Source organism: Hyaena hyaena, unplaced genomic scaffold (assembly GCF_003009895.1).
Source record: "Hyaena hyaena isolate Hyena2069 unplaced genomic scaffold, ASM300989v1 scaffold_34, whole genome shotgun sequence".
Lineage (NCBI taxonomy): Eukaryota > Metazoa > Chordata > Mammalia > Carnivora > Hyaenidae > Hyaena > Hyaena hyaena.
Window position 1 is genome coordinate 2,421,746 of NW_024080665.1, and position 27,223 is coordinate 2,448,968.

At 43.3% G+C, this 27,223-nt stretch overlaps 1 protein-coding gene across 1 annotated transcript in view; it reads left to right on the forward strand.

The window, feature by feature from the left end:
* UVRAG (UV radiation resistance associated) overlaps positions 1-26,602 on the forward strand; it is a 286,651-nt gene extending 260,049 nt beyond the window's left edge. Inside the window, exons 14-15 of the mRNA XM_039228691.1 lie at positions 886-977; positions 24,705-26,602. Of these exons, the coding sequence (XP_039084622.1) occupies positions 886-977; positions 24,705-25,407 (795 nt within the window). The 3' untranslated portion in view covers positions 25,408-26,602. The remainder of the gene's footprint in view (positions 1-885; positions 978-24,704) is intronic.
* The last annotated feature ends 621 nt before the right edge of the window (positions 26,603-27,223 follow it).

Below are 27,223 nucleotides of genomic sequence, written 5' to 3' on the forward strand. Positions count from 1 at the left end.
CCTAATTTTAGAAAATCAACTCCAGCAGAAATAAGTAAAACTAAGTCCAGATCCATCCATAGGCCATACTTTCCTCATACCAGCTCTACAGCTCTGTGGCCTGGTTCTGGACAAAAGGAAAGTTAAGAATATGAGAGAAAACCAGAGCACAGCTTCTATCAAAAATGGCTTGCTATTGGGGCGCCTGGGAGGCTTAGTCAGTTAAGCGTCCGACTTTCGCTTAGGTCATGATCTCGCGGTTCGTGGGTTCGAGCCCCGCGTCGGGCTCTGTGCTGACTGCCAGCTCAGAGCCTGGAGCCTGTTTCAGTCTGTGACTCCCTCTCTCTCTGACCCTCGCCTGCTCACACTGTCTTTCTCTCTCTCTCCTAGAAATAAATAAAAATCTTTAAAAAAAAAATGGCTTGATATTTATTTGTTTAATAAGCATTAGCCAAGCACTAGCACCGTCAGACACTGTTGGGAATTAGAGGTGAACACAACATTGCCCTTGGTTATACAAAGGGAAAGGGTCAGTGAAAGAAGGGCTGAATGTGCCCATAGTATCTACTGCCAGACTTCAGCATTGAAACGAAACACTGGTTTTATAATATATGTCCCTGGAGTTGATGTTAGCAAACCCTGCAGAGCTGTTTGAAATGTGCAGATTCCACAGTTGGCCATTCTTTGACTTCTCCAACTTTAGGAGGCAAGGGAGCAGGAACTGAAGAGGCTACCTTTTAAATACCATCCAGAAAGTATGGTCAACGATATTGGGATCATACAATTACATTTCCTCTTTTAGAGTTCAAAAGGAGAAGAAAAAAACTTAGAGAATGGATCATGTTTAGGAAGCGTTGCCTGGTATCTGCCAGAATTTCTTTTAATTCTGTTTTTCCACCTTTGCAGCTAAGATACCAACATGGACTAGGGACCCCAGACTTGAGGCAAACCCTCCCTAACCTGAAAAACTTCATGGAGCACGGACTAATGGTCAGGTGGTGAGTACCTTTATCTCTGACACTCAGAAATTGGAACGTGGGTAATAATCGGGAGAAACTTTCCTGGCTTCCTCATCCCTCCACACCTGCTTTCTTTACTAAGATACCTGAAGGAAAGGAAAGGCAGCCATTGTGCGTGTGTGGGTCTACACCCCAGCCTGGCTAAGTGGAGTGAAGCACCCTCTGGAAGGGCGTATTGTTTGAACACCAGGAGGTTGGCTGTGTGCACTGGGTGATTCCTGGGTGAGGAATTCTTGAGTGCACTGCTGAGGCAGAGATGGGGGACAGCCAGTGTGATTCACAGAAGGGAGACCAGGAGACCCTGGGACTTCTTTGAAGAGCACACGAAAGACATAACTACAGAATGAGCATCAGGATCAGTGGCTCTGAGAGTTAAGGGAAGAAAGCGGACAACAACTAGGTCAGCTTAGCAGGACCCAGTCTGGGACCAGGAGGCCCACGCTAAATCGTTTCTTATATTTGATGTCAGTGCCTGTTGGTACCCTGGCGGCAAGTTGCTGTGTAGAAATGTATTGTGGGGACAGACAAGTCCTTTACAAAGAGAAGGGGGACAGGGAAATTCTGTTGCAAAGAAGACATTAGGTTGATACACCTGGTTGGCTCCAGTCATTTAGTCATTCTTGAAGTTTGAATTCTTGGATGACGGGCAATAATTTACAAAGTCATGTAAATGGAACTCAAGCCTTAAGAGCTGCAGAGCTGGGCGCAGAATAGTTTCTTCTAAAGAGCACTGGCTTCTCTTCCCACTTCTTTCTCCAGCCTGCTGGGTGAACTTGAAGTTTAACCTCTCTGCAACTTAATTTCCTCATCTGTAATCCCTGCCCTGCTCCTCTCACAAATTTGTGGTTAGACGGAAAAACTATCTGTAGGAAGAAAGGTACAAGATTGGTTTCGTTTTCTTCTGTGCCAGAAGGATAGGCCCTCAGAGTAATGAGAAAGGACATCTTTGACCTTTACGCCGACATTTTTTATTTTTGTCCTCTGTGATCCTCAGCTTGCAAGTTCTGGATGTCTGATCTTAGATAGGACTCCTATTAAGCAAATGCACAATTGTTGAAAGAATTCTACTTAGAATATCAAAATATTTTATAAAAGCTTGGTACTGATATGGACCTGTGTGCCCTGAGACATAAGGGATAGGAATTGAGTCTTAATGTAAATAATGATGAGCCAGCAGACATTAACTCAGTGTTGTCACATTGAGGTTTGAGGATACCCGGTAAAAAGCATCCTTTCTTCCCCTGAATTGTGGAGCCATGTGAGGAGTGACATACAAAAGACAGAGTAATAGAAGTCCAAATGTCAGTTTCATTATTGATAAAGCCTTTTGGAAAATGTGGATTCAGATCTAAAATAAAAAGGGTTTGCAAAGACATCACTCAAAATAAACCTTCCACTCTCGGTTGCATCGTGAACTGGAAAACCCAGGCATTCCTCACAGAGTCAGGCCCTTGACCACTCTGCAGGGAGCAGTCAGAGACTCCTGTAGGAAACCAGGTGGGGCTGAGCCAAGAGAGCCCAAGTTTTACTTTTCCCTCTAAATTCACCCATCAGAAAAGGCCCTTCTCCTCAAAGAGAGAGTGAGAGAATGGAGAGGGGCCAGGAGTGCTACACCTAAATCATGTTCCTTCATAGCAAGAGAAAAGGAAGATACCCCCAACTGTCCTGATATCTGATAGGGTGAGGCTTCTACTTACAGTTCTTCAGAACTTTTTCCTTTTCTTAAGGACTGTATTTGCATGATTTGATACTATGGTACCAAGTCTTCCTTACTGTGAACTTGGTATCTCTTTATATGTTTTCTTTCCTTTTTTTAAAAATGTTTATTATTTTTGAGAGAGAGAGCATGAGCAGGGGAGGGGCAGAGGATCTGAAGTGAGCTCCACGCTAACAGCACAGGGCTCAGACCCACAAACCTCGAGACCGTGACCCAAGCCAAAGTTGGCTAAGCCATCCAGGTGCCCCTCTTGCTGTTTTTTTTTTTTTAATCTTTATTTTTGAGAGAGAGACAGAGACAGGGTATGAGCAGGGGAAGAACAGAGAGAGAAGGAGACACAAACTCCGAAGCAGGCTCCAGGCTCTGAGCTGTTGGCACAGAGCCCAGTGCAGGGCTCAAACTCACAAACAGTGAGATCATGGCCTGAGCCGAAGACAGACACTTAACTGAGCCACCCAGCCGCTCCCCCTTTTCTGTTTTTTAAAAGTACCTCAGTGAAGGTTTAAAATTTTCTTCATAAAGTTCTTATATATCTTTTATTAGTTTCAGGTAGCTTACCATTCTATTTGCTATTATAAATTTTTTATTATAGCATCTAACTTTTTTATGGCTAATAATCAGGAATACCACTGACTTTTATATTTTGCGAGTGTATATAGCAACCTTGCTAACATTAATTACAGTCGTTTGTCTTAGATTATCTTAGATTTTCTATGTATACAATCATCATTTTAGTGAATGACGACATTGTTTCTGCCTTTCAGTTTTTACTTATGTTGCTTTTTCTTGTCTTCCATTTTATTATGGAAGAGGAACACTGATAATGAATAGCCTTGTCTTATTCCTAACTTTACAGAGAATGCTTCTAACTTTTCACTATTACATATTATATTTATTACAGTTTTAGATAGATAGCCTTTATTAGCAAAAGGAAAGTTCTCTTTTCCCAGCTCAACTAAGAGTTATTTTTTTAATCATGAATGTATGTGTTTGGGTTTTTTTTTTCATTTTTTTATTGTTTTAATTCTAATGTAGTTAAAATACAGTGTTGTATTAGTTTCAGGTGTACAACATAGTGATTCAACAATTCCATACATCACCCCGTGCTCATCATAACAAGTGCCCTCCTTAACCCCATCACCCATTTCACCCATCCTCCTCCCACCTCCCCTCTGGCAACCATCAGTTTGTTCTTTTATGGTTGAGAGCGTTTCAAGGGTGCCTGGGGGGCTTAGTCAGTTAAGTGCCCGCTCTTGATTTCAGCTCAGGTCAGATCTTGTGGTTCACGAGACTGAGCTCGATTGAACTCCACATCGGGCTCTGTGCTGACAGATCAGAGGCTGCTTGGGATTCTGTCTCTCCCTCTCTCTCTGGCCCTCCCTTGCTCACATACTCATTCTCTCAAAATAAATAAACTTAGAAAAAAAAAAGAGTGTTTCTTGGTTTGTCTCTCTTGTTTTTCCTTTGTTCATTTGTTTTGTTTCATAAATTCCACATATGAGTGAAATCATATGGTATTTATCTTTCCCTGACTTATTCACTTAATATTCCACTTATTCTAGCTGCACCTACATCATCACAAATGGCAAGATTTCATTCTTTTTTATGGCCAAATAGTATTTTGTGTTTGTGTGTGTATACTGAGTGTGTGTATTTTTAATTTTATAAAATGCTTATTCTGAATCTATTGAGATAACACTATATTTGTTCTCCTTTACTATACTAATGTGTTAGTGTTAATACATTTTCTAATGTTAAGCCATCTTTGCCTGCTGAGATGCACTCTACCTGGTCATGGTATATTATTTTTTCCTATATTATTACATCCATTTTGCTCATTTTTATATTTTACTTTTAATTTTTTTTATTTTTTTAATGTTTTTTATTTATTTTTGAGAGAGAGAGACAGTGTGAGCAGGACAGGGTCAGAGAGAGAGGGAGACGCAGAATCCAAAACAAGCTCCAGGCTCTGAGCTGGCTGTCAGCACAGAGCCTGACACGGGGCTCAAACCCACAAACCATGAGATCATGACCTGAGCCGAAGTTGAGCCCTTAACCGACTGAGCCACCCAGGCACCCCATTTTGTTCATTTTTAGAATATCTACCTCTGTGAACTGATATTAGGCTAGCCTAGAATTTTTCTTTCTCACATAATAATCCTGTCTGATGTGAGTGACACAGTTTTAATAGCCTTATAAAATAAATTGAGGATCTTTCCCTTCTTTTGTATTCTCTGGAACAGTTTATGTAAGGTAGAAATTATCCGTGGCCCCATCTTAGGTCTTCCTCTCTTTTTTTCTCTCTACTGTTGTCTCATGTGATCTCATCCATTCCCTCTTTGGGAATCATCTGTATGCCTATGACCCTCAGAGTTACACTTTCATCGTGACTGTCTCCTGACAACTGTGGGTCGCCAGAGATCAACTTGACACCCCCTCCCCCCCCACCGTGGAGTATCACAGGTGCCTCAGCCTGGACATACCTGCGAGCGGCCTACCTCCCCCTTCCTGTCCGCAGACGCTCACACCGGCGCATGATGCTTGATCTCCCTCCCGCCAGATACAGTCTGATTCAGCAGCAGACCCCGTTGTCTCTCCCTACAAAGAATATGTGGAACCCTACCTCTGCCCTCCATCCCCCCGTGTCTGTGACAACCACCCCAGTCCAGGGCACCACCTTCTCCTGCCTGACACTGCACTAGTCCAGTTTTTCCCCCTCATTTCACTCTTGTCCTGTCTCTCTTCATTCCCCACAGTAGCCAGAGTGGTCTTTTTACATTTCAGCTGCATCTTCATCACTCCCGGTCTCAGTGGCTAGAACAAAGTGGAGGCTCTTTCCCACAGTCCCCCTGCCCTGCCTCCCCACTGCCTCCTCTGGCTCCACCCTCCTCTCAGGGAGGGTTGCTGTCTGGGCCTCCTCTTGTTACGTAAACAAGGTCTTTCTTGACCCGATGATCCTCTTCCTTCTCTCCCACCACCGTTCTCACCTCCCCCTCATAGGGAGTGGTCTTAGAAGAGACACAGTAGCTTTATTGGCAAAGGACAGACCACCTTGGCTAGCATATGTGTCCACATTAGGAACAGAGAGCCTGTATGATTTGGGAACCCTTTTCAAGAAAAAGAATACAAAACTGTAAATACAAAATTAGAAAAAATGTAAATACTTAAAACGGAAAACAAAATGGCAACAAATTACTGGAACTGGAGAGACTGGATTCCTTTCTTCTGAGATCTCTTTAGACAGTTTACCCAAGATGCTTACATAGAAATGCTTCCGCGTTGCAACCCGCCTGCCCTTCCCCTCCTAAAACACCGACGTTTCCAGCAACTCTCACTTCTAAGGTACAGGGAAAATAAACGACTTTCTAAGCATGGTTGACCCATGAATCTAGAGCAATAAAACTAGAATCTAGGTCTCCTGGCAGTGATATAGTAAACCCATTAAGCCCTAAACTCACACATTTGTGCAGTGCCCCTCTGTGCCAACTGTGCCAAGTGCATTAACACTGGATGAGTAGCAGGTACCACTTGATGGTGCTTTCGTGAAAAATGGGCTACAAGGTGGGCACGAAGTACCACCGAATGAGCGCTGCAGAATGGCTCCAAGTAAGAACCACCACAGGAAGCCAGGCTGGAAGTTACAAATGCAAACAAAGCTGGAGCCAGCACTTTTAGCCTCTGAGGAAATCTGAGAATTTCCGAGAGCGACCGTGGACTGAGGAGTTCCCTCCCAAACCCTTGCTCCTTAGGGCAGAGGGTAAAAAAACTCACGCTCCTAAGGGAGCCTCTTACATCTTTTGTAAAAGAAAACACTTCCGTTCTCTGTGCGGTCATTACCATTCACAGACCGGTCCCTACGGAAGCAGGTTTGCTGTTATGTGCTTCTGGTGTCCAGGATTGCAGACTGGCATAGTGTCAGTGTGGCCATGGACTCCCTCCTCATGGTAGGCTTCAAAGCTCTGGGATAGCTTGTTTGGTTTGGTTTGGTTTTTTAAAGAAAAGACAGTATGATTAAAATTTCTTGGATGACGTGATTTTTCACTTTCACGTTACAGGATTCTGATTTGATATCCAAAGCAGCTCCCTGATGCATCCTAAAACTAAGCCCTTTTCCTCATGAGCAGGTTACATGGAGCGCAGTCTGAGGGCTTTATGCTAGCACTTCCCAAAAGAAGTCCCTGTTTTCTCATCCTCCAATCACTAACCCCATTGTAACTGCCAAGCAACACGACTTTGAAAAGTACAATTTTAAGTCACAGGTTGTGCTCTTGAGTATTCTGACTAAAAGCCACCAGCATGCCATTTAAACATCCCGTTTTACTTTTGCTACCTAACTGCCAAGTCCAAGGTTCAAATTGAAGCGCACACACACAGCTGATGCTAGTGCTGAATTACGGTCAGGGAAGAATGTAGATGCAAGCTGCTGCTTGACGCCTGCCAGTAAGACGATAAGTTGCAAGCCGAGTTGGGGAGATTATGGGCTGTGGTTGCTGCAAACGGGCTGTGTGATGGGGCCCCGGCATTCAGGCCCTGGGACAGACTGTGTCTCTCCCCTGTTCTCTAACCCCTTCTCCCCTGACCTCCAGATAGACCACGCTCATTTCCGACCCCAGTTCGTTACTCAAACAAGTTCCCACTGCCCTTGCCTCCGCTCCACCCAAATGTCGTCCTCTCACTTTAAGATCCAGCTCACATCCTACCTCATTCATCCACTCACTCTACAGGCATAGTGGCAGATACCGAGATAAATATGTATCCCCTCCATAGCATACATCACTTCTCCCACCAAGTCTTAGCCGTTAGACTCCTGAGCAGCTGGAGGCTGGGGACTGTGTCTTCCTCATCCTGAGGACCCAGCCTGGTATCAGGGAAGCCTAAGATTATGCAAGTAAACAAACTAGCCATCATCTCATTCTGTTCATGGAATATACTCCTTGAACTTACATGCAGGGGGGGTGGGGGTGGGGCGTAGTCTAACTGAGGCAGTGAAATAGGAACAGACAATATATAATAGAAAACAGAGAGTATGATATATTCTAAGAAAGGTAGATACGAGTTATTTGGAACATTCCGGGGAAGTCACTGGAACAAGCCTTCATTAATGAGACAGCATTGGAGTGGACCTGGAGCATAAGGATTTGGGCATGTGAAGATTGGGGAATAGGACTGGGTAGGTTAAGGAGGTAGTTGCCCAGTTGTACTGAGCCTGGAAAGACTATGGGTTTGAATACCAACTCCACCACTTACTGTCTTTGCAATTTCAAACAAGTTTAAGCTGTCAGCTTATATTTATCTATAAGATGGAGTCAGCAACTATAAGAGTTGCTGTGAGGATTAAATATGTAAATGTCTAGCACACTGCCTGGCACATAGCAGTAGTCACTAAGTGGTAGCAGTCATTATGAATAAGTAGGGGATAATTGAGTCACGGTTATTATCTACGTTTTAAAATGTTAATCCATCCTTTGTTAGAGGTATTTCGTGTTTCCTTTAAAATCTATGAATAGGTATAGAAAATGGTTCCCGGTCACATTTTTTAATAGTGGCTCATGCCATCTTGTATGTTAATGCTACAGAATAATCATCTGCTTTCCCCAAGTCCTTTGTAAAATCCTTCTGAAGCCTTAGAGATAAATACTCTACAAATCTGTTTGCCTATCTACTTTTTCTGGTACCTGCCTTCTTAGGTACCTCTCACGTGGAGTTAGAATTATGAATAATAAGTCTCTTGTTTGCAAAATGTTCCATGTTTTTATTTAAGTTTGCAACAACCCTGGGGAGGAGGCAGGGCAAGGCTGGTAAGTACTATTTCACAGATGAGAAAACCAGGCCTTAGAAATGTGGAGTGGTCAGCCAAGGTCACATGCTCCTACGTGATGGAGGTAGGGCCAGAAACCCAGGTATCTGACTCCCAGTCCCTTGTTCTTTTCACCACACCACGCTGCCCCTTCTTAAGTCAGTGGCCATTCTCCTTCTCCGCCCTTTCCCAGCTCTCCTGTCACTGCATTGTTTAATTTCTAACATCCTGTTACCTTCCACAGGGAGATCCACCAAAGTCAAGTCCAGACACGCACATGCAAACGCCACAATATCAAGGCAGTGGGTTCTGGTGAAAACGTTCTTTGTAGCTTATCCTACCCCATTTACTCAGAGAGGTAGGAAACTAACAGTCGTAAAACTTTGGGAAGAATTTGAGAACTTTAAGACCAAAAGAAACAACATGATTATATGTTTCAGTTCTACTACTGAAAAAACAAGAAAACTGAGGGAAGCCTGCAGGTTGGCCTAAAACATAACCTTTGTCCCCAATGTTTGCCTTCCTCCAATTTCATGTTCTTTTTTTTGGAATAAGACATGATAAAAGCGGGATTTCACAACCATCTGTCCTGCTTCATATGTGGAATTTTTTATTCTAAGTCTAATTTTTCTCAGCTATAAAGCTTCAACTAGCAGCTCCATGGTGGGCAGTGTGATACAGCAGAAGGAGCACTGGAGTTGGAAATCAAAATGTGGTCTCCATCTTCAGCTCTGTCACTCAATTTCCATACATTGTTTTTGAGTATCACTTTTTTTTTTTAATGTTTTTTATTTATTTCTGAGAGAGAGAGACAGCTTGAACAGGGGAGGGTCAGAGAGAGAGGGAGACATAGAATCTGAAGCAGGCTCCAGGCCAGCTGTCAGCACAGAGCCTGACGTGGGGCTCGAACCCATAAACTGTGAGATCATGACCTGAGCCAAAGTCAGATGCTTAACCGACTGAGCCACCCAGGTGCCCCGAGGCACTCCTTTTTTAAAAGGAGTTAATAGCACCAGCCTTATTTCCCAAACGTCATTGTGTGGAGCAAATGAGATCATGTCTAAGTGATTTATAAACTAAAAAGAACTATGCAAAGTATTATTAAGTAGGATTTATGCCTTTAACAATTCATGAACTGTCTCCTCTGCATATAGCACTATTCAAGAGACCAAAAAGATTCCAAAGTGCAAGATAGTTCCTGCCTTGCTTAGACGACAGTTGTGTAGTTTATCATCTAAAAGAGTAGGTGAGACAAATTAACATTTTGAAGGATATGACTCACAAAAGTATACTATGCATTGTGCACTCTTGGGGGCATGTGGCACCAGGAGCCTGGCGCCCAGCTTCCGTGGACAGTCTGTTGACCGATGGAGGTCAATCTTGGACTGAGTTAGTTGATGTTTTAGGACGCAAGTGTACCTTTTTTCTAGAGACCATGTCAAATTTCAGTGACATATTGAAGAGACAACACTGAAGAGCAGTATCCTCGCCCTTCCGCAGCTTGCTGGAATACGTTTGCAGATTCCTTCTAGCACCTAATGATGTGACTTAGGAGGGAACAAATTAGTGGCTTTATGCATGGTCATCTCGCTTAAGTGGTATAAATCTCTAGATGGTGTTTCTGCTGACTTATTTCTTACCTAGTCTTCCATTTGTTTTCATACATAGAAAGAATCTAGCTGAGCAGCTTTTTAAATAAACAAATAATGAACGAATGAATGAACGAATTTTGGCGCGTTTTAAGGACGTGCTTTTTAAAGTAAACTCAGGATAATGAAAATCAAGAGCAAATGAGCCAGTCTGCTTTCTTTAAAAAAAATTTTTTTAATGTTTATTTTTTTGAGAGAGAGAAAGAAGGAGAACGAGTGAGTATGAGCAGGGGAGGGGCAGAGAGAGGGAGACACGGAATCCAGAGCAGGCTCCAGGCTCTGAGCCATCAGCACAGAGCCCGATGCGGGGCTCAAACCCACAAACCATGAGATCATGACCTGAGCCAAAGTTGGCTGCCTAACTGACTGAGCCACCAGGCGCCCCCCGGCTTTTTTAAAATTTTTGTTTCTTAATGTTTATTTTTTTGAGAAAGAGAGAGCAGTCAACTTTCTTTAAAATCCAAGGGTAACAACATAATAGTTTTGCTGTTAAGCCAAACTGTCCACCTTTGAAAATGGGGCGGTATCCAGCATTAACATTTTTTTAAAAGCCACACTCTTTAAAAATAAATGTGTCCTCTTTCCTCCCTTCCATCATGCTTGTGCTAAATTCAGAACTAGTTTCTGGCAGGTGACCCCCAAGGACGTCAAAAGCATGTTGTTTGGTGATGTTAGTTTTTAGATTTAGATCAAATGACATTGTCTTCCAAGTCTCAGGAGTGCCACTTAGGGCGGCTGCGTCAGACGGGCCTGCCTTTCAGAGTGCGGCCTTAATGTGAAAAGCGAAGCCTGGTCAAAAATAAATGAAAAGGAAAGCTTTATAGGAGTTATTTACTCTAAGATAGCTATTTTAGAAGGAACTTTGACAAGTCATCTCACTGCCTCTAGACGGGAGCACACAAGGCATATGGGTATCTGTAGTATTTTAAAAGACCTTGGGGGACCAGGCTTCTTCCATAACTCATTCCAGAGTTTAAACACCCTCGCTTCAGGAAATTCTTCCCTATATTTAACTTACAGGCCCCCTCCTGCGGTTAACACCCATTTCCGCTTTTTTCTGTCTCCAGTCAGGATGGAGAACAGCTGGCCAACATCCTTTGTGTGCTAACCCACCAGCAGTGACAGAGTCATTTGGGCATCCCTGGGCTTCCTTTCTTACCCTCCAGCAAACAAGGCTTTGAACCACATTGGAATCTTGTGTTTCATTTGTGTCTTGTTTATTTCTATTAATGCCTCCTGAATATAAAATAATACATGCTCAATGAATCAAATTTGGAAGATATAAAAATACACAGAAGGGGGAAACAATAGCTTAACAATCTAGGGACAAAAACCATTGTTAAGTTTGTCAGTTCTCTGTGTGTTTCTTATACATTTGAGATCCTATCGTCTGTACCAGCACCGTCTCAGAAATACAGTTTGAGAAGGGCGCCTGAGTGGCTCAGTCAGTTGAGCATCTAATTTCAGGTCCTGATTCATGGTTTATGTGTTTGAGCTCCACATTGGGCTTTCTTCTGACAGCATGGAGCCTGCTTTGGATTCTCTGTCTCCCTCTCTCTCTCTGCCCCTCCTGCGCGCTCTCTCGCTCTCTCTCTCTCTCTCTCTCTCTCTCAAAAATAAATACAGTCTGAGCTACATATGTAAATTTAAATTTTCTGGCAGCCATATTCTAAAAAGGTAAAAAGAAACAGGAAAATTAAGTTTAATAATATATTTAAAATTTTTTAATGTTTATTTATTTTTTTTGAGAGAGAGAGAAAGAACACGAGCAGGAGAGGGGCAGAGAGAGAGGGAGACAGAGAATTCGAAGCAGGCTTCAGGCTCTGAGTTGTCAGCACAGAGCCCGATGCGGGGCTCATGAACCATGAGATCATGAGCTGAGCTGAAGTCGGACACTTAACTGACTGAGCCACCCAATAATTTGGTTTATTTAATCCCAATAAAAACCAATTATAATTCGTCAACATGTAACCCGTATTTTTAAATTATTAATAAAATATTTTACATTCCTTTCTTCATAGTAAGCCTTCTGAATCCAGCGCATATTTTATACTTAGAGCACATCTCAAGTCCAGCCAGCCACATGGCAGGTACCCAGTAACCATTAGCTAGTGGCCACAGTGGTGGACAGCACAGTCTGCACAGCTGTCTATACTGCTTCTTTGTATATCACACCTTAAGTCAGTGCCATTTAAAACGTTATAGGATCACTTTAATGACTGCATAATTTTTACTCATTTAGATTTACTATAAATGTATCTTTAGATAGTTTTGTTTTTCATGTTATAAGTAATCCCATAGCGTTCTTTTTACACCTTTTTTTTTAACATTAACGGAATGTTTCTCAACCCTTTGCCAAAAGAAAAACCGTAAGTATTCCTTTTGAGTACAACTAATTAAATCCATTTATTCATAAAACAAATATATTCATTCACTTAATACCCATTCTTTACTACATTAGACTGGAAAGTGAAGGAGTAGATTTCAAGAAATAGAAGACTAGGTCCCTCCCTTGCAGTGTTTTTAAGACTCGGCTCCATATTTGCACTGCACACATATATCTTCTTCTGCCTTAACTCTCCTTCCCTTCATTTCTTACTCTTCCCCCCTCTGTACACACACGCCTGGCTAACTCCCCCTTATCCTTCAAGGCACCAGTCACATATGGCCTCCTGTGATAAGCCTTCCAGATGATAACTTGCTCCCTCCTCCATTACAATGTATGAAGTGTATATTGTACGCGAAGCACCATGGTTTCTGTTAATTGGTTAACTCTCCGTCTTCTCTATTACAGTGAGAACTCCTTATCAATAGAAACCTTATTTTATACGCTTCTTTATTTCCAGAGCCTAGCAGACTGCCAGGCTATGAATATGGATGTCAATAATGTCTACTAAAATATGTCTAGAAGTACAAGTGACCATATTAAACATCAGTTGGATGGTAAAATTACAAGTACTGAGGCTGTTCAAAGAGTTCGCTTTAAACTGACATGGTTAGGGGCGCCTGGGTGGCTCAGTCGGTTAAGCGTCTGACTTCAGCTCAGGTCATGATCTCACGGTTCATGAGTTCAAGCCCCACATCGGGCTCTGTGCTGACAGCTCGGAGCCTGGAGCCTGCTTCAGATTCTGTGACTCCCTCTCTTTCTGTCCCTCTCCTGCTCACATGCTCTCTCTCTCTCTCTCTGAAAAATAAACATTAAAAAAATTAAATTGACATGGTTAAAGATGGCTTAATGAAGGAGGTAGGAGTTAAATTGGGTTTTGGAATAGGAGTATATTTAAATGGATGGAAGGAAAGGTTGAGCAGAAAAGCCACCTGTATATCCTGTACTAAGAAATCAGTGTTTTTTAGGAGGGACTCATTAGCATGTGCTAAGTATCAGCAAGATAAACATCCTTCTAGATCTAACGCACTGTATTAAGTTTCAAGAAGACTGTAGAGCTATGGTCTTTGCCCATCAAAAGTTGGCAAGGGTTTGCAGCATTAAAAATGACCACTGACTACTTTATTATGACCTTTGAATTTAAACTCAATTTAGATGCAATCCCCTGTGTTTTAAGTTTGGAGTTTATTAAAGACCATTTTATATGGTCTTTCAATGCTTTTTCAACAATTCTTCTGTTAGTGGATAGCGATATATAAGTAATGTCATTATAGCTAATGTCAAATGACTGATACTGCAAATCAGGCACTCTTCCAAAGCATTTTGAATATATGACTTAGTTAACTCATTTAACCCTCACAATGGCCCCATGAATTAGGACCCACTGTCCTCCCTCATCTTACAGATGAGGAAACTGAGACACAGAGAAGTTAAAATAGCTTAACAATGACACAGCCATCAAGTGGAGGAGCTAAGACTTGGCCCCAAGCAGAATAACTTTACGTTATTGCTCAGTATAGCCTCTCTTATAACTATGTTAAGAATAAAATCTTTTATATGAGGGATTATTCAGCATCTTGTGATTCCAGAAAAAGAATGCTGTCATTATAATTCTCTCCTAGTGGTCTTTTTTTTCCTTTCTGACTGCTCCTTCTCTCATTTGAAGGCGCCTCTTCCTCTACCTCGTCTAAAAAACTGGAGCTCCTCAAGGTTCAGCCCTAAGCCCTCTTTTCTCTCATTTTATTCTCCAGTCCAAGGCAATCTTGTCCACAGCCATCATTTTAATTATCACCCACTCTGAAATGAAGCACAAGCATAAATCTTCAGCCCAGATCTTTTTGGATATGAGACCTCTATTCATATTGCCTCCTGGATGTTTTCACAGCACATTTGGTGTCCCTGTGCTTTTCCTTCCTGCCTTCCACCCTGACCACCATAAGCCTCACGGTCTTCCAGTGCTCTGTTTTCAGCAAATGGAATCTCCAGAAAACCATGCATAATCCTTGGTTCCTGCCTTTTCCTCCCATCCCCATATCTCATCCTAGCAGCCCCTGCTGATCTCCCCTGATGTGTATACTTGTCTCTGTCGGTGTATTTCCATTCTGGTCCAAGCTCTCATCATCTCTCACCTGTACTGCTGCACAGGCTGGGATCCCCCGGCATCGACTCTGGGCCCCCTCCAATCTATTCTTGAACTTCAGCCAGAGTGCACTCTCCAAAATACAAATCAGTCAATCAGTTAATAGATCTCTCTTTCTCTTCTCCACCTTCCCCACCACCCCCCACCCCCCACATCCACCTAGCCTAAAACACGTTCATGACTTAAAGAGAAAAATTCTAGACTCAGCCTTTGGGTTTCTGCATGGTCTACACTTGGTTTTCCTCTCCAGCTTTATATTCTACCATGCTGTTCTTCACTTGATGACCTTTCGTGTCCTCATTATTCTCCCTCTCGACGTAGGGACTTGGCCTCTGCTCTTCCTTTTGCCTGGAAGATGCTCTTGCCTCTGACCCATTCTTCACTGGTGAAAAATTCTACTAACCCTTCAGTTCTTGGCCTTTTCTGGGTCGGTTCTGTTACAAGCTCTCTTAGCCCGTGTCCTCTCCTGCACAGCATGTGTCAGAAGTTATCATTTTATGTTTTTGTCATCATTTGGTGGCAGTATCTGTCTCCCATCATGGTGTGACCTCCACAAAAGCAGGAGCTGTGGCCTTATTTTCCATCTTTATTGTGTCCCCAGTGTTTAGTGCATAATAGACACTCAATATATATTTGCATTAGGGAGCAAATCACTTACTTTGCTAATATGCGTACAGTTTTTATACTGCACCTCTTTTAGTAGCACAGAGGACTACGAAAGATAAGGCTTCCAAGATACTGTCCCTGGAGCCCCACAGTCTCTCACTGTGTGATGATTCTATGACAGCAAAGTGTAATTCAAGCACTTCTGATGAAGGCTTCCAGCATCTCGGGAAATGGTGGCAGAGCTGCTCATTCTTCTTTTAAAACAACAAACAATTAAATCCCCATGGTTCAGCTCATGTCAGAGCTTATTAGAATGTGGTGGGTCAGCTTTAGCCGTATCCTTCAAAGACTTTAATTTCACAGATTCTGTCACTGGCTTCTGGAGGCCTAAAACTGCCTTTGGCTCTCTTTGCAAATCTACTTTTGAAATTTGGAAAGCATTCTCGGACCAAAGTTTTCGTTTCCATGTCGAGTACTCTCTGAGGCTGGGCTCTGTGGCACTGCTGTTCCTCTGGTGTCCCTGGCAAAGGTACACCTACTTTTTTTGGTCTAATTTTCAGCATAAATGCTTGATGAACCCCCATGTCTCAAGTGTTACCCAGACGCTCCGGTGCCCTGGTGTCATCCCTGACATCTCTATATCTACGGTCCTTATAATGTTTGTTGTCTGACTATAATTTTAATACGTTAATTTGTGTGATGATTTCTAAAGTGAAAGCTGATGGGTGAAGTGGTTGACTTCACTCCTCCTGGGACCCTTCTTTGTCTCCCTAAAGGATCGCCCTCTATTCCCTGATCCCAGGGAGCTCAGGCTTGGGACTGAGCTGGTCTCCACATGGCTTCCTGCCTCTTAGCCTCTGTCCGCTGGCCTGTGCTGAGGCCTCCCTTTCCCGAACTAGACCCCGTTGTCCAGGCCCCCGGAGGCCTGATGGCCAGACCCTTGGTCGGATCGCATAGCCTGGGGAAGTGGATTTCTTCAGCTCGCTGGTTTTGCCCTTTGCCTGTGGAACTTTCTCTTTTGCAAATAATTCATCTTTCCATCAGTCCTTAGTTTAAATGAAATCTAAAGGCTTCCTTGTTCAGTTATACCTTTTTAAACTTTGTGTTTTTATTTAGTCAGATTTTGGAAGGAAACATTCCAAGCTGAGCCCAGAGGAAAGGTGACCATTGGCATGGGTTTCAGCCTATGCTTTTGGCCCAAGATTGCTTCTGTTTTTATTTTGTTTCTTGTTTTGTTAACATCCAGGGCAGAGATTAACCACTTTTACTCATCTGGTAATGGTGAGAGGCCTTTAGACTACTTGCCTGTGGTCAGGGGACTCAGTGCTCAAAACTGTTAACCCCCAGCCACCCCCCACCCCCTGGCGGGTAAGAGCTAACCGTTACATTTGGCTTTCCCAAAACGAGGCTCTTTGCTTCTACTTGATCTGAGAGAGAGCAAGGAGAAGGATGGATCCCAGCTTCTGCTGGATTTTGAAAAAGGATAGTAGTCTAATTTATGGAGGTTGTTTTTTAAAAAAAACTAACTTTATGTCATAATTCTGTAGCTGCCAAAAGACGTAATTCTACCTCAGCTTCGCCTTGGCAACCTGCTTTTGGCACTCTGTGCAGCCCTGTCGTTGCTCTGCATTATTTAAGCAGTAATCTTTAAGAAGGTGAGAAACTATTATTGCTTTTTAGCACAGTTGACATGCTATTGGCGCAGACTAGTACCTAGAGCTTCAAACATTTCTAATGGCTGTAAACCAACTTAAACACCTCCATGTAGAGGCCTCACTGCCGTGAGGTCATAGCTTGCTGCAGGGAGAGAAAGAAGATCGAATGTTGTTTAAAAGTGGGTCTTTTTTTTTTTTTTCTTTTTAAGTATTCTTATTCCACCGAGTTGTAGCTGTAGCCTTTGGCCAGGATCCAGACAATCAAGATTTAGCATTTTGACCAGCTGTGATCTCGTAATGTTCCTCAGAGGAAACATTTTGTAGGAGGGAGAGACACATATTTGAGACTGTGACTTGTGTGCTTTCCCAGTACCTTACGGGGTGAGACCTGCTTGTAGACAGATAAAACAAGTGAATCTGAAAGAGCATAGGGGGAAAAGTAATTTCAAATCGCTAAAAATCCACCCCACCTTCGAGAACTCTCTCGATGTGGTAAATCTTTACATTTTTCGTCTATTTCATTTTCCCCTAAGTCTCCATATTTATATCATTTCATGGCAGGATGTACTTGTGTTTTCATAATTGATGCTTAGAATCCATTAGCATTCTTATAACAAAATAACAATTCCAGGGAAGTCAGAAAAGCTGTACAAACTTAACATAGGCAAGAAAAGAAGAGAAAGAAAAGATACCAAGCCATTTGGCCTAAAAGTTAATCTTCTGACTCTCACTCCTCCCTCAAACAGAAGTACGATCACATGTAGGTGTTTTGGTGGCAAGTCCCAGGGACTGGGACAGAGAAGGAAACTAATTATTTAGTCAGATTGTGTTTGTGAAATCACAGTTAGTTGCTTTTTGACCTTGGGCAAGGTACCTAACCTCTATGCCTGAGTTTCTTCATCTGTAAAAGGTGGATTATGTTTGTAATACTTCACAGAGATGAGGACTAAATGAGACCATGTATAAAGCTATTAACATAGTATTTACTTCATCACACTTCATAAATGTTACCTGCTGTTGTTGGATGATTACTAATGGTCTGTGGAGTACCTACTCATTGTACTAAGAATGTTAACCCTTACTATACAAACGGTTAGATGGATATTCCCATTTTACAGAAGAGGAGACACTGGTTCAGAGCAGTAAAGTGCTTCACCAGTCTGCCATACTTCATAATGGCGGAGCTCTGTGTAGAGGTCTAGAGTATTATATATGGGAGATGTGGAAGTAGAAACACATTTTGGACCAGTGTCCAAATTGCCTTTTTTTCTTCCTCCCACTCCTTTTTCTGTTTAAAGGAGGCTGTTGCTTTAGGCAGTACAACCAGCAGAAAGAGGAGGAGGAGGGGGACATTGTGGAGGCAAGAATAGTGGAGTGGAATGAACTGGGTTCTACTGTCTCCCGGGTTGGCTTCATGACAAAGTCTTTGTATAATGGTTCTAAGAGGCTGAACGAGGTCCTCCTCATTTAGGTTGGGACCACAGAAATTCTCCCTCTTACAAAAATGCTTTCTCCCTGAAGTGAAATTCATACAGAAAAATGATACATCAGAGGTCTGGGGACAACTGGAATGCACCTTAAAGGATTCTGGGAAGTTCTTTTAGTCCCTAAGCATTTGGCAGATCATGTAAATAGAGGCAGTGGAGCATTTCTACTTTATTCAAAGCCTCTCCCACCCTCTGTCTTCAAGAAAAAAGAAAAAAAGAACTGCAGTGATGTTTCACTTTTGATTGATTTAGTGTTTTTCTTTCAAAACTCTTTTAGACTTGCCTTAGTTCTTTTTCTCCCTGATGTGCAGAGGAGGAGACAGGGCAGATGGGAAGAGTCCCATCTGTCCCTGTTCTAAACAGAATTCTATGTAGGAAGAAACAGTAGGAGGAAGGAGACCTAGATTCTGGTCTTGCCTCTACTCCCAATTACCTGTGTTCCAATGGTCTGAGACATTAATGCCTTTGAGCCTCAGTGACCCCTTCTGTAAAATGAGGGCAGTTCTTTTGGAATCCGAAGCCCATGGAAGCTGGTAACCATGACAGTGACCACAATGACAGCCACTACTGACATTATTATATACTCAGGTATTCTTCTGTTTCAGGTGCATTATTTTATTTAATCCTTACCATAGTCTAGTGATCTATTTTATTTATTTTTTTAAGTGTTTTTTATTTATTTCTAGGAGAGAGAGAGAGAGACAGCGTGAGCGAGGGAGGGCCAGAGAGAGAGGGAGTCACAGACTGAAACAGGCTCCAGGCTCTGAGCTGGCAGTCAGCACAGAGCCTGACACGGGGCTCAAACCCACGAATCGCGAGATCATGACCTAAGCGAAAGTCGGACGCTTAACCGACTAAGCCACCCAGGCGCCCCTAGTGATCTATTTTATGAAGGAGAAAACTAAAGCACAGAGAAGATAAGGGACCGCTTACAGTCATATAACAAGCAAGTGGTAAGTTCAAACTCAAGTTCTAACTCCAGAGAGACAGTCATGACTGTAGGGCTTGGAGGAGGATCTAGGTTTTGAGTGCCCTGCCTCATCACTACCACCATCTCCAGATATAGCTGAAGAGATAAAAAATAACCGACTGCAATAAATAAGGACTCACGGAATGAGAAAGAAATTAATCACCTTAATTTAGAGAGATCAGAGAAGCCAAATTTAAACCAGACTGTATTCCTTGACCTCTAAACTCCAAACCACTTGACTTCTCCCTCATCAGGCTGTTGTTTGTGACTCTACGGTACCCTTTTGTACTCGTAGCAAAAGGTTGATTATGAAGTAATCTAACAGTCCCGATGTGGTTCAGTTATTCAACAACCTATCCCATGTTTCCCTGGTAAATTGGCCATTACAATATCTGTGGGTTGTTGTTTTTTAATAAATTCCTTTTAATTGCAGCATTAAACCCCAGATGTCATGTTTCCAGGTTTCCAGTTTGGACCTAAGCCAAGCTGGAAAAGACATCCACTCAAGGCAAACGGCCAGGGAGAATGTGTGCGGTGAAGTAGGGGACTTGGTCCAGCTACCAAACCTCGGGCTCTGGACCTCCAGATCGAACGCCATAGAACACATAGGGAGCCTTGGCTGGGGTGGAGGATGGAGCAAAGCTACCACGTTTCCTGCTGTGTCCACCCTTCCCCAAAATATCCAGGGTTACTCTGGTTGTTTCTAAGAGTAAAAACTCCCAGTAAGTTATTCATCACAGTATAAAGAATGTACTAATTTCATTTGATAAGTAAATTGTCAACAGCTTTTAAAAATCGGTCATGTAATTAGTAAGTCTATGCGTTCTGACCTCTTCTTCCGTCTCGATGAAGTCGTCATGAAGCCAAACTGTAATCAGACCAAAAGAATCTTGAAACCTCCGAGGCATTCTTTTTTCATCTGTCATTTGCCTCTTTAATTGCTACCTTTCTATTTTTTAGGGGATAATAGAAGTAAAATGCCTTTTTTTTAATCATAAGAATTTAGCTTGTACTAAAATATGCAATGATGGTTCCTTGTGGAAACTTATATTAAATGCGAAAATCCAAATTATTTTATTAAAAATCTATGCATTGTGTTTTTATACAGAGATGCTCACAGCAGTGTGTCTTTTAATAGAAAAATTTTAGAAATATCCTAACTCTACAAAAATAAGGGAATAATATCCCATTCAGTGGAGGAGCCATTTAGAATTGTTTACCAAAGATTTTAATACATTCCAATGGTGGGATACAAAATTGTATACATATACCACAAATATAACTTTAGGTCTTTTTCTCTTTTTTAATTAAACACACATATGTAAAATCAAAGCCTAAAAACAAAATACTCAAACTTATTTGCTAGGTAATAGGCTTGTGAGTGATTTTTATTTTTTTATATAGTTTATAGTTTTTGCATCTTCCAGGGAGTATAAATTATTATAATAATTAAAAATGCATGTGTGTTTGTGTATATTTTAATGTCATCATTCAGTACTTCAGCTGTTTAGAACTCAGGTATCTAAAAAATCTGGAGCACTGCTAAGATCCTGGAAGTAATAAAAAACTTAACTCTAAGCAGCCAGAACTAATGTTACAAAACTCATAAAGCCAAGCGTGTTATTCCTCGGACATGTGCTGACCCCTCACTCAAGCTGACATACTCTTACTTTGCACACAATTCTCAGACCATCCACTGTACGAGGGCACGGTGAGCTGGCAGACATTAACAAAAGACAAGGGCATCGGCGCACATGTGCCACCAGCCTGGCAGTGAGAGAGGACCCAGGGAAGCATGGGTGCAGACGGGAGGGCCCTGAGCCCCAGACTTACGTCCCTGAGGGTCCTGTCATCTCTTCCCCATGTCACAGTTCAGTAACACATGTTTATATTGATGGCCTAGTGTTATTAAGAAAATCCCCTTTTCTTCAACTTACTCTAAGATTATAGGAAGGCCTTTGGGGCGCCTGGATGACTCAGTTGGTTGAGCATCCGACTCTTGATTTCAGCTCAGGTCATGATCCCAGGGTTGTGGGATGGACCCCACAGGGTGTCAGGCTCTGTGCTGAGCGTGGAGCCTGCTTGGGATTCTCTCTCTCTCTCTCTCTCTCTCTCTCTCTCTCTCACGAATTTGAAATATATATATAATATATATAATTATTGTTATTATTATTATTATTAAGGAAGACTTAAAAAATGCTTGGAAAGTCTTACTGCACATGACTAAAAATGAGGGAAAAGACAACATATGGTGATTAAAGGGTAAATTTTAGATCTGTAGACTTCCTTGTCTATCTGTAATAACTCCTTTTTTCCATTCTTCAGGGGGAACATTTTACCATTACTTGCACTTTCCAAATTGTATCTGATATTATCATTCCCTGATAGTATCGTTCTCATAAAAATGTAAAGGAACTGGAGAATACTACAAAACCAGGATGCCAGGGGGCACCTGGGTGGCTCCATTAGTTGATCATCTTCTTGATTTTGGCTCATGATTCATGAGATCAGGCCCTGAGTCAGGCTCTGCACTGACAGTGTGGAGCCTGGTTGGGTTCTCTCTCTCTTTCCACCCCTCCCCAACTGCTCTTGCGCTCTCTCTCTCTCTCTCTCTCTCTCCCCTTCAAAATAAATAAACATTTTTTTAAAAAATCAGGATGTCAGAAAATGCCAAAGTCTCTACCTCACACAGCCTTAAGAATCCATCCATTAAAATAGGAGTAGCACCCCAGAGCTCAGATACAAGCTGAGCCGGTTAGATGAGAAGGCCTGTGTAATGACATTTAGTTTGAGATGTGGCATTCCATTGGCACTTAGCAAGTGTTAGTTGAATTTGAATATGAGTTTCCCACCTGTGACGCAACAGACAGTGTGGGCGCTGGAGTCAGACCAAATTTGGTTCAGATGCGCATTCTGCAGCCCTAAACAAAGCCACATAACCCACCCACCCACCTGCCTACCTTTTCTACAAGGTAGATGTGAGGGTTCAACTTTGTTGATGTACAAGAAAATGGTAGCTGCCTTCCCGTAATAGTTGAGGGGAGGGATGTGACACTTTATTACTTTTCTCTTGTACAAAGTTGAGGAGAGCTTTCAAGGAGTCTCAGAATCAAAGAGGGCTACAAAATTCCATTCTCTTGTGTCATAAGCACAGCTTGCTCCCAGGTCTGCTCTCATGCCCTGGCTTTCATCAGCCCACCTGCAACCCAGCAGAGAAGCAGAGCAGAGAGTCTGCAGGGTGGGGCTGGGTGGCAGTGGCACTGAGGGCATCGTGTCGTTCACCCTTTGTAGCAGCAAGTGCTTAGGCACCTGGCCTCTGACTGTATGCCAGCGACGTCACCTTCAGCATTCCAGGCTGGTTCACTTGGGGCTTCTCACCCTCCTGGGCTGGGATGGCAGCTGAGAGCTTGGCCCATCTGTTCAGAATAGATGGGTCTGTGGGTGGTGCTGATGCTTTGTTTTGGTTTGATTACCTGGGCCCCCTGCAAAATCACTTAGAGAGGGATACTGTCAGCAAGTGGTAGAGGAAAACTGGCAAGATGGGCAAAAATGTGTGGCTTACCCAATCACTGTAAGTTTTGACAACATATTAACTGAAAACCTAGATTAAGGCCAGTAGAGTTTGCTCTGTTTTGTTTTTCTTGAGAACCAAAAACAGTAATTTACTGGTTTGCTTGTGCTGTTTTCTATGCTCCCCAGGGACCACCCCTAATTATGAAATCCCTCCAGGCACCAACACTTAGAGCCAAGCAACGGAGTCTGGTAGGCCCATGGATTAGAAGCCTTGTGGTTGCCTTTTTGCAAAAAGAATAACCCTTGCTTAGGTGTCAGAGACCGCAGGCATAATCTAGCATCAGAAAAACCTCTAAGAGAAAAGGGAGCAGGGAACCGGCATAAGGGCTTGTGGCTGCGGACACGGGTAGGGGGAACCCTTCCTTCTTCTTCGGGGCACTTATCACAACTGTAATTTGAAAATATATTCAATAATTAGGGGGGCCTTTCTCCTGCGAGATTGGAAGCTCCTCAGAGGCAGGGCCTGCTCTGTCTTGTATCTGTGTCCCCTCCCTAAGGCCTGGCACATGTAATAGCTGCCTGTTGGGAGAGTATAGTTTCAGGTCTCACCTCTTTTCCAGCCTCATAGCTGATGTTTTGTAAGCCACTTCTGTGCGTGTGTCCTCATCAGAAGAATACAAGTCAAAAGGGTCTTATGTTTGTACCTCTCTCTGCCTCTGGATCAGTCTTTTCCTATCGGTGAATTGAGCTACTTCATCCAAGCATAGTACCTAGAACTGTGATCAGTACCGCGGGGGTGGGCTTAACTAGCCCAGCATTGAACACGACCATCATTTCCAGGGTCTGGATACTCGATTTCCATGAACTCGTTATTTATTGTTTCAGACTTAAGAGTAATAGTGTATACCCTGCTTTCTTGACAGGGTTTTTGTGAGAACCAAGTGAAATGGTGTATATGAAATTTCCTCAGGAACTAAAATGCTTTGTAGAGCTAAACAGCGATTGTTATTGCTGGTCCAAAAGTATCTTCCTGAGAAGAAACTCAAGTTCAAAAGAAGGCACTGAAGACCAAGTATTGTAAACCGTGTGTGTGACTGGCCTTATAAAGGAGAAGCCATTTCCCAAGTTAATTTTTCATTGCAAAAAATGTAGGTAGATACACATATTAGATAGATAATAATCCATGTAAGATATAGATACAGACAGATATCTCATTGGTCCCCTCTCTGCCAGTTCTCTAATGCAGGGTGATTAGTATTTGGGCATCAGAAAAGCTGGTCATCATCAAGGCGTGAGGCATGGGTTGTAGTCTAGCCTGCCACTCCCTCACTGAGATGATCAGGGACAAGTCGTTTAACTTCTCCACCAAATAAGGATTCCTGCTTCATGAAAGTAAATTAAGCATTGAATATTTAAAACAAGAATATGAATATTGATAGCCCTTTGGACCCGTAAGGTTGATTACATCCCTCAGATACTTTCTTTTCGATCCCACCTCTCCAGTTACTTCACCTCTTCCCCAAAGAGGGGATTTCTCTCCCCTCTTGCACCCTGAGCACTGTCCTCCGGATATATTTTAGGGTGTCTTTGAAGGAAGCTTCCAAACTTGAATTCAGGATGCTTCATACTTTTTCTTGCACTTGGACCCTACAATTAATACGAAACTGGATTATTATCCATTTTAATCATCTCAAACCTAAATAGGTTGTTTCCTGTCTCCGGATCCAGAAGACTTAGGCCGAGTTCGAAAGCTGAAAATAACTTCTCGTTTTTGTTTGTCTTCTAGCGACAGACATCACACCTCCAGCGCAATCCCTGTTCCAAAGAGACAAAGCTCCATGTTTGGAGGCGCAGAAGTAGGCTTCTCAGGGGGGATCCCTTCCCCAGACAAAGGACACCGGAAACGGGCCAGCTCAGAGAACGAGAGACTCCAGTACAAAACCCCTCCTCCCAGTTACAACTCCGCGCTAGCCCAGCCCGTTACCACCATCCCTTCCGTAGGGGAATCCGAGAGGAAGGTGACGTCTCTGTCCTCCTCCCTGGACACCTCCTTGGACTTCTCCAAAGGAAACAAGAAAAAAGGAGCCGATGTGGGTGACAGATTAAACGGAGGTCATGTGAGCGTGAACACTAGCCAAGAACAGGAAGAAGCCCGCTCTGGGCTCCCCGCCACTGTCAACGGCACTCTCCTGCCTGGCGAGCAGGCCGGCCCCTCCGGTGTCCGGCTTCCGGGGCCCTTCCTCCCGGGCCCGGGGGCCGAGCTGTGCTGTGCTGTGGAGCAGGCGGAAGAGATCATCGGGACGGAGGCCACGGGTTTCACCCCGGGCGGTCAGCTGGAAGCCTTTCACTGCGTCCCGGTGGACAGCGCCGTGGCCGTGGAGTGCGACGAACAAGTTCTGGGGGAGTTTGAAGAGTTCTCCCGCAGGATCTGTGCGCTGAGCGAAAACGTGTCCAGCTTCCGCCGGCCACGCAGGAGTTCTGATAAGTGAGGCGAGCAGGCAGCCTGTAGCGCCGGGACGCAGTCGCTGCCTGAAATGAGGATAAGGCTGCACTGGCCACCCCCTTGTAATAATTATGGCACGAAATGAATATTAATGGAGGACGCTCCTTGGAAAAACCGACTTTGTAAATCGTGGAGGGACTCAGGATTGTTGTGTGTCGGTGGGCCAGGCGGAGTTCGGCTTTGCTTGCAAGGCTCACTTTTCAGGCCCGACAGTTGTTTTAAGGCAAAATTCACTCTCCAGCTCAAGTCACCTTATGGATATCTGTCTGCTTTTTAATTTACACTTCTGTGTTATCCTCAGAGGGAAGATGATAATATATAAATAATATAATAAACTCACCTTTAGTTTCTCATAAGCATTTGCCCTCAGCCCAGTTTATAAAACTCTGGAAAACCGAATATGCAAAACAAAGGTTTTCACCGTTTAACTGAAAGACCTTTGGCCATCCGTTAGTTTGATGACTAAGAAGCACAATGGTCTCCTTATACCCTGGCCCTGGCTGCCCCTGCCCCCGCACCCCCATTGACCTCTCTGCTGCCCCATCTTCACAGCAGGTGGGTTGTGCACCCCGAAAACCGAGAACAGCAGAGTCTCTGGTTCTTGATTGCAGAGACCTTCCACCTCCTCAGATCAGGCACGCCCTTGACGTAACCCTCCAACGAAAGGAAAAACTTCACCTCTGGCAGACCCCAGGAGACTCTCAAGGGCTCCCAAGGTCGCAATAGTCAGATGCCATTCGGCGTCCTTTGGGGACCAGAGTTTTTATGTGGGCAGATGCTGCAAAACCAGGCATGCTTTCTGGCAGTGCACTCACCAGACACGAATCCCTGTATGTAAATCCCACGTTAATTTATTAAATTTCCGTTGGAAAGGAAGGCACTGTGTATGATGAAATATCTGTAGAAAGTCAGGCCGTCCAAGGTGCGGACTGCGAGGCTGTTGAGATAGTTGAATGAAGCGGCTTAGATGAGACATAGAATACTGTCGGTGTATGTGCAGTTGCATTCATATTAAATTATGTTCTTCAAGTCCAGTTTCATCCCTGGAGCTCAGATTTCATTTGCTTTTGCTATATACTTTATATACCCAAGGACATTGCCTCAGGGTTGCAAGCTCTTTAAGGAAAATTTATGCATATATCCATGTATTGTATAGAAGAATAAAAACTGAGTTTACTTCACTTGACCTGATTTGTTCTTTCCAGTTCTGAAATCCGTCTTGAACCTACGTCTCCACCTTCCATCATGACAGGACAAGCCTGAACAGAAACCGTGGCTGTATCTAAGCCAATGTCGCCGACGCGAGCGCATGCGTCCTACACAGCAGGGCAGACCCCTTCACAAGGGTTCTCTCCAGGAGCCGCATTGTCCTACATAACTGAGCATTTTCATATATTGTCCAAGCACTCCTGGGCTCAAACTCTCATTTACAGCAATGTTGTCAAGCAGAATAGTTCATGTTGTTGTTTTCCGTATGTAAAGAGAACTCACAGAATCCATGCTTGACGCATGGACCCAACCTGCAAGCAATTAAGAGCTTTAACGTGATCTGAAGAAATCCATCGTGTTTCACATAAAGAGGTGGAACTACTCCAAAAACCTAAAGCAGAAGCAAGCTAGAGTCATGGCATCTTTGCAGTGTCCTGTCATTCACGGTAGAGTCAATGAGGGGGGAAATGTCTGTGGTCTTGGCTATACATCTCACTGGGCTGCGTGGGGTCCTCCAATGAAATAGCACTTACCCACCCAAAAGGAAAAGGTTTTGGAAGGATTATGCTAGCGTTGAACAGTGGAAGGTACAT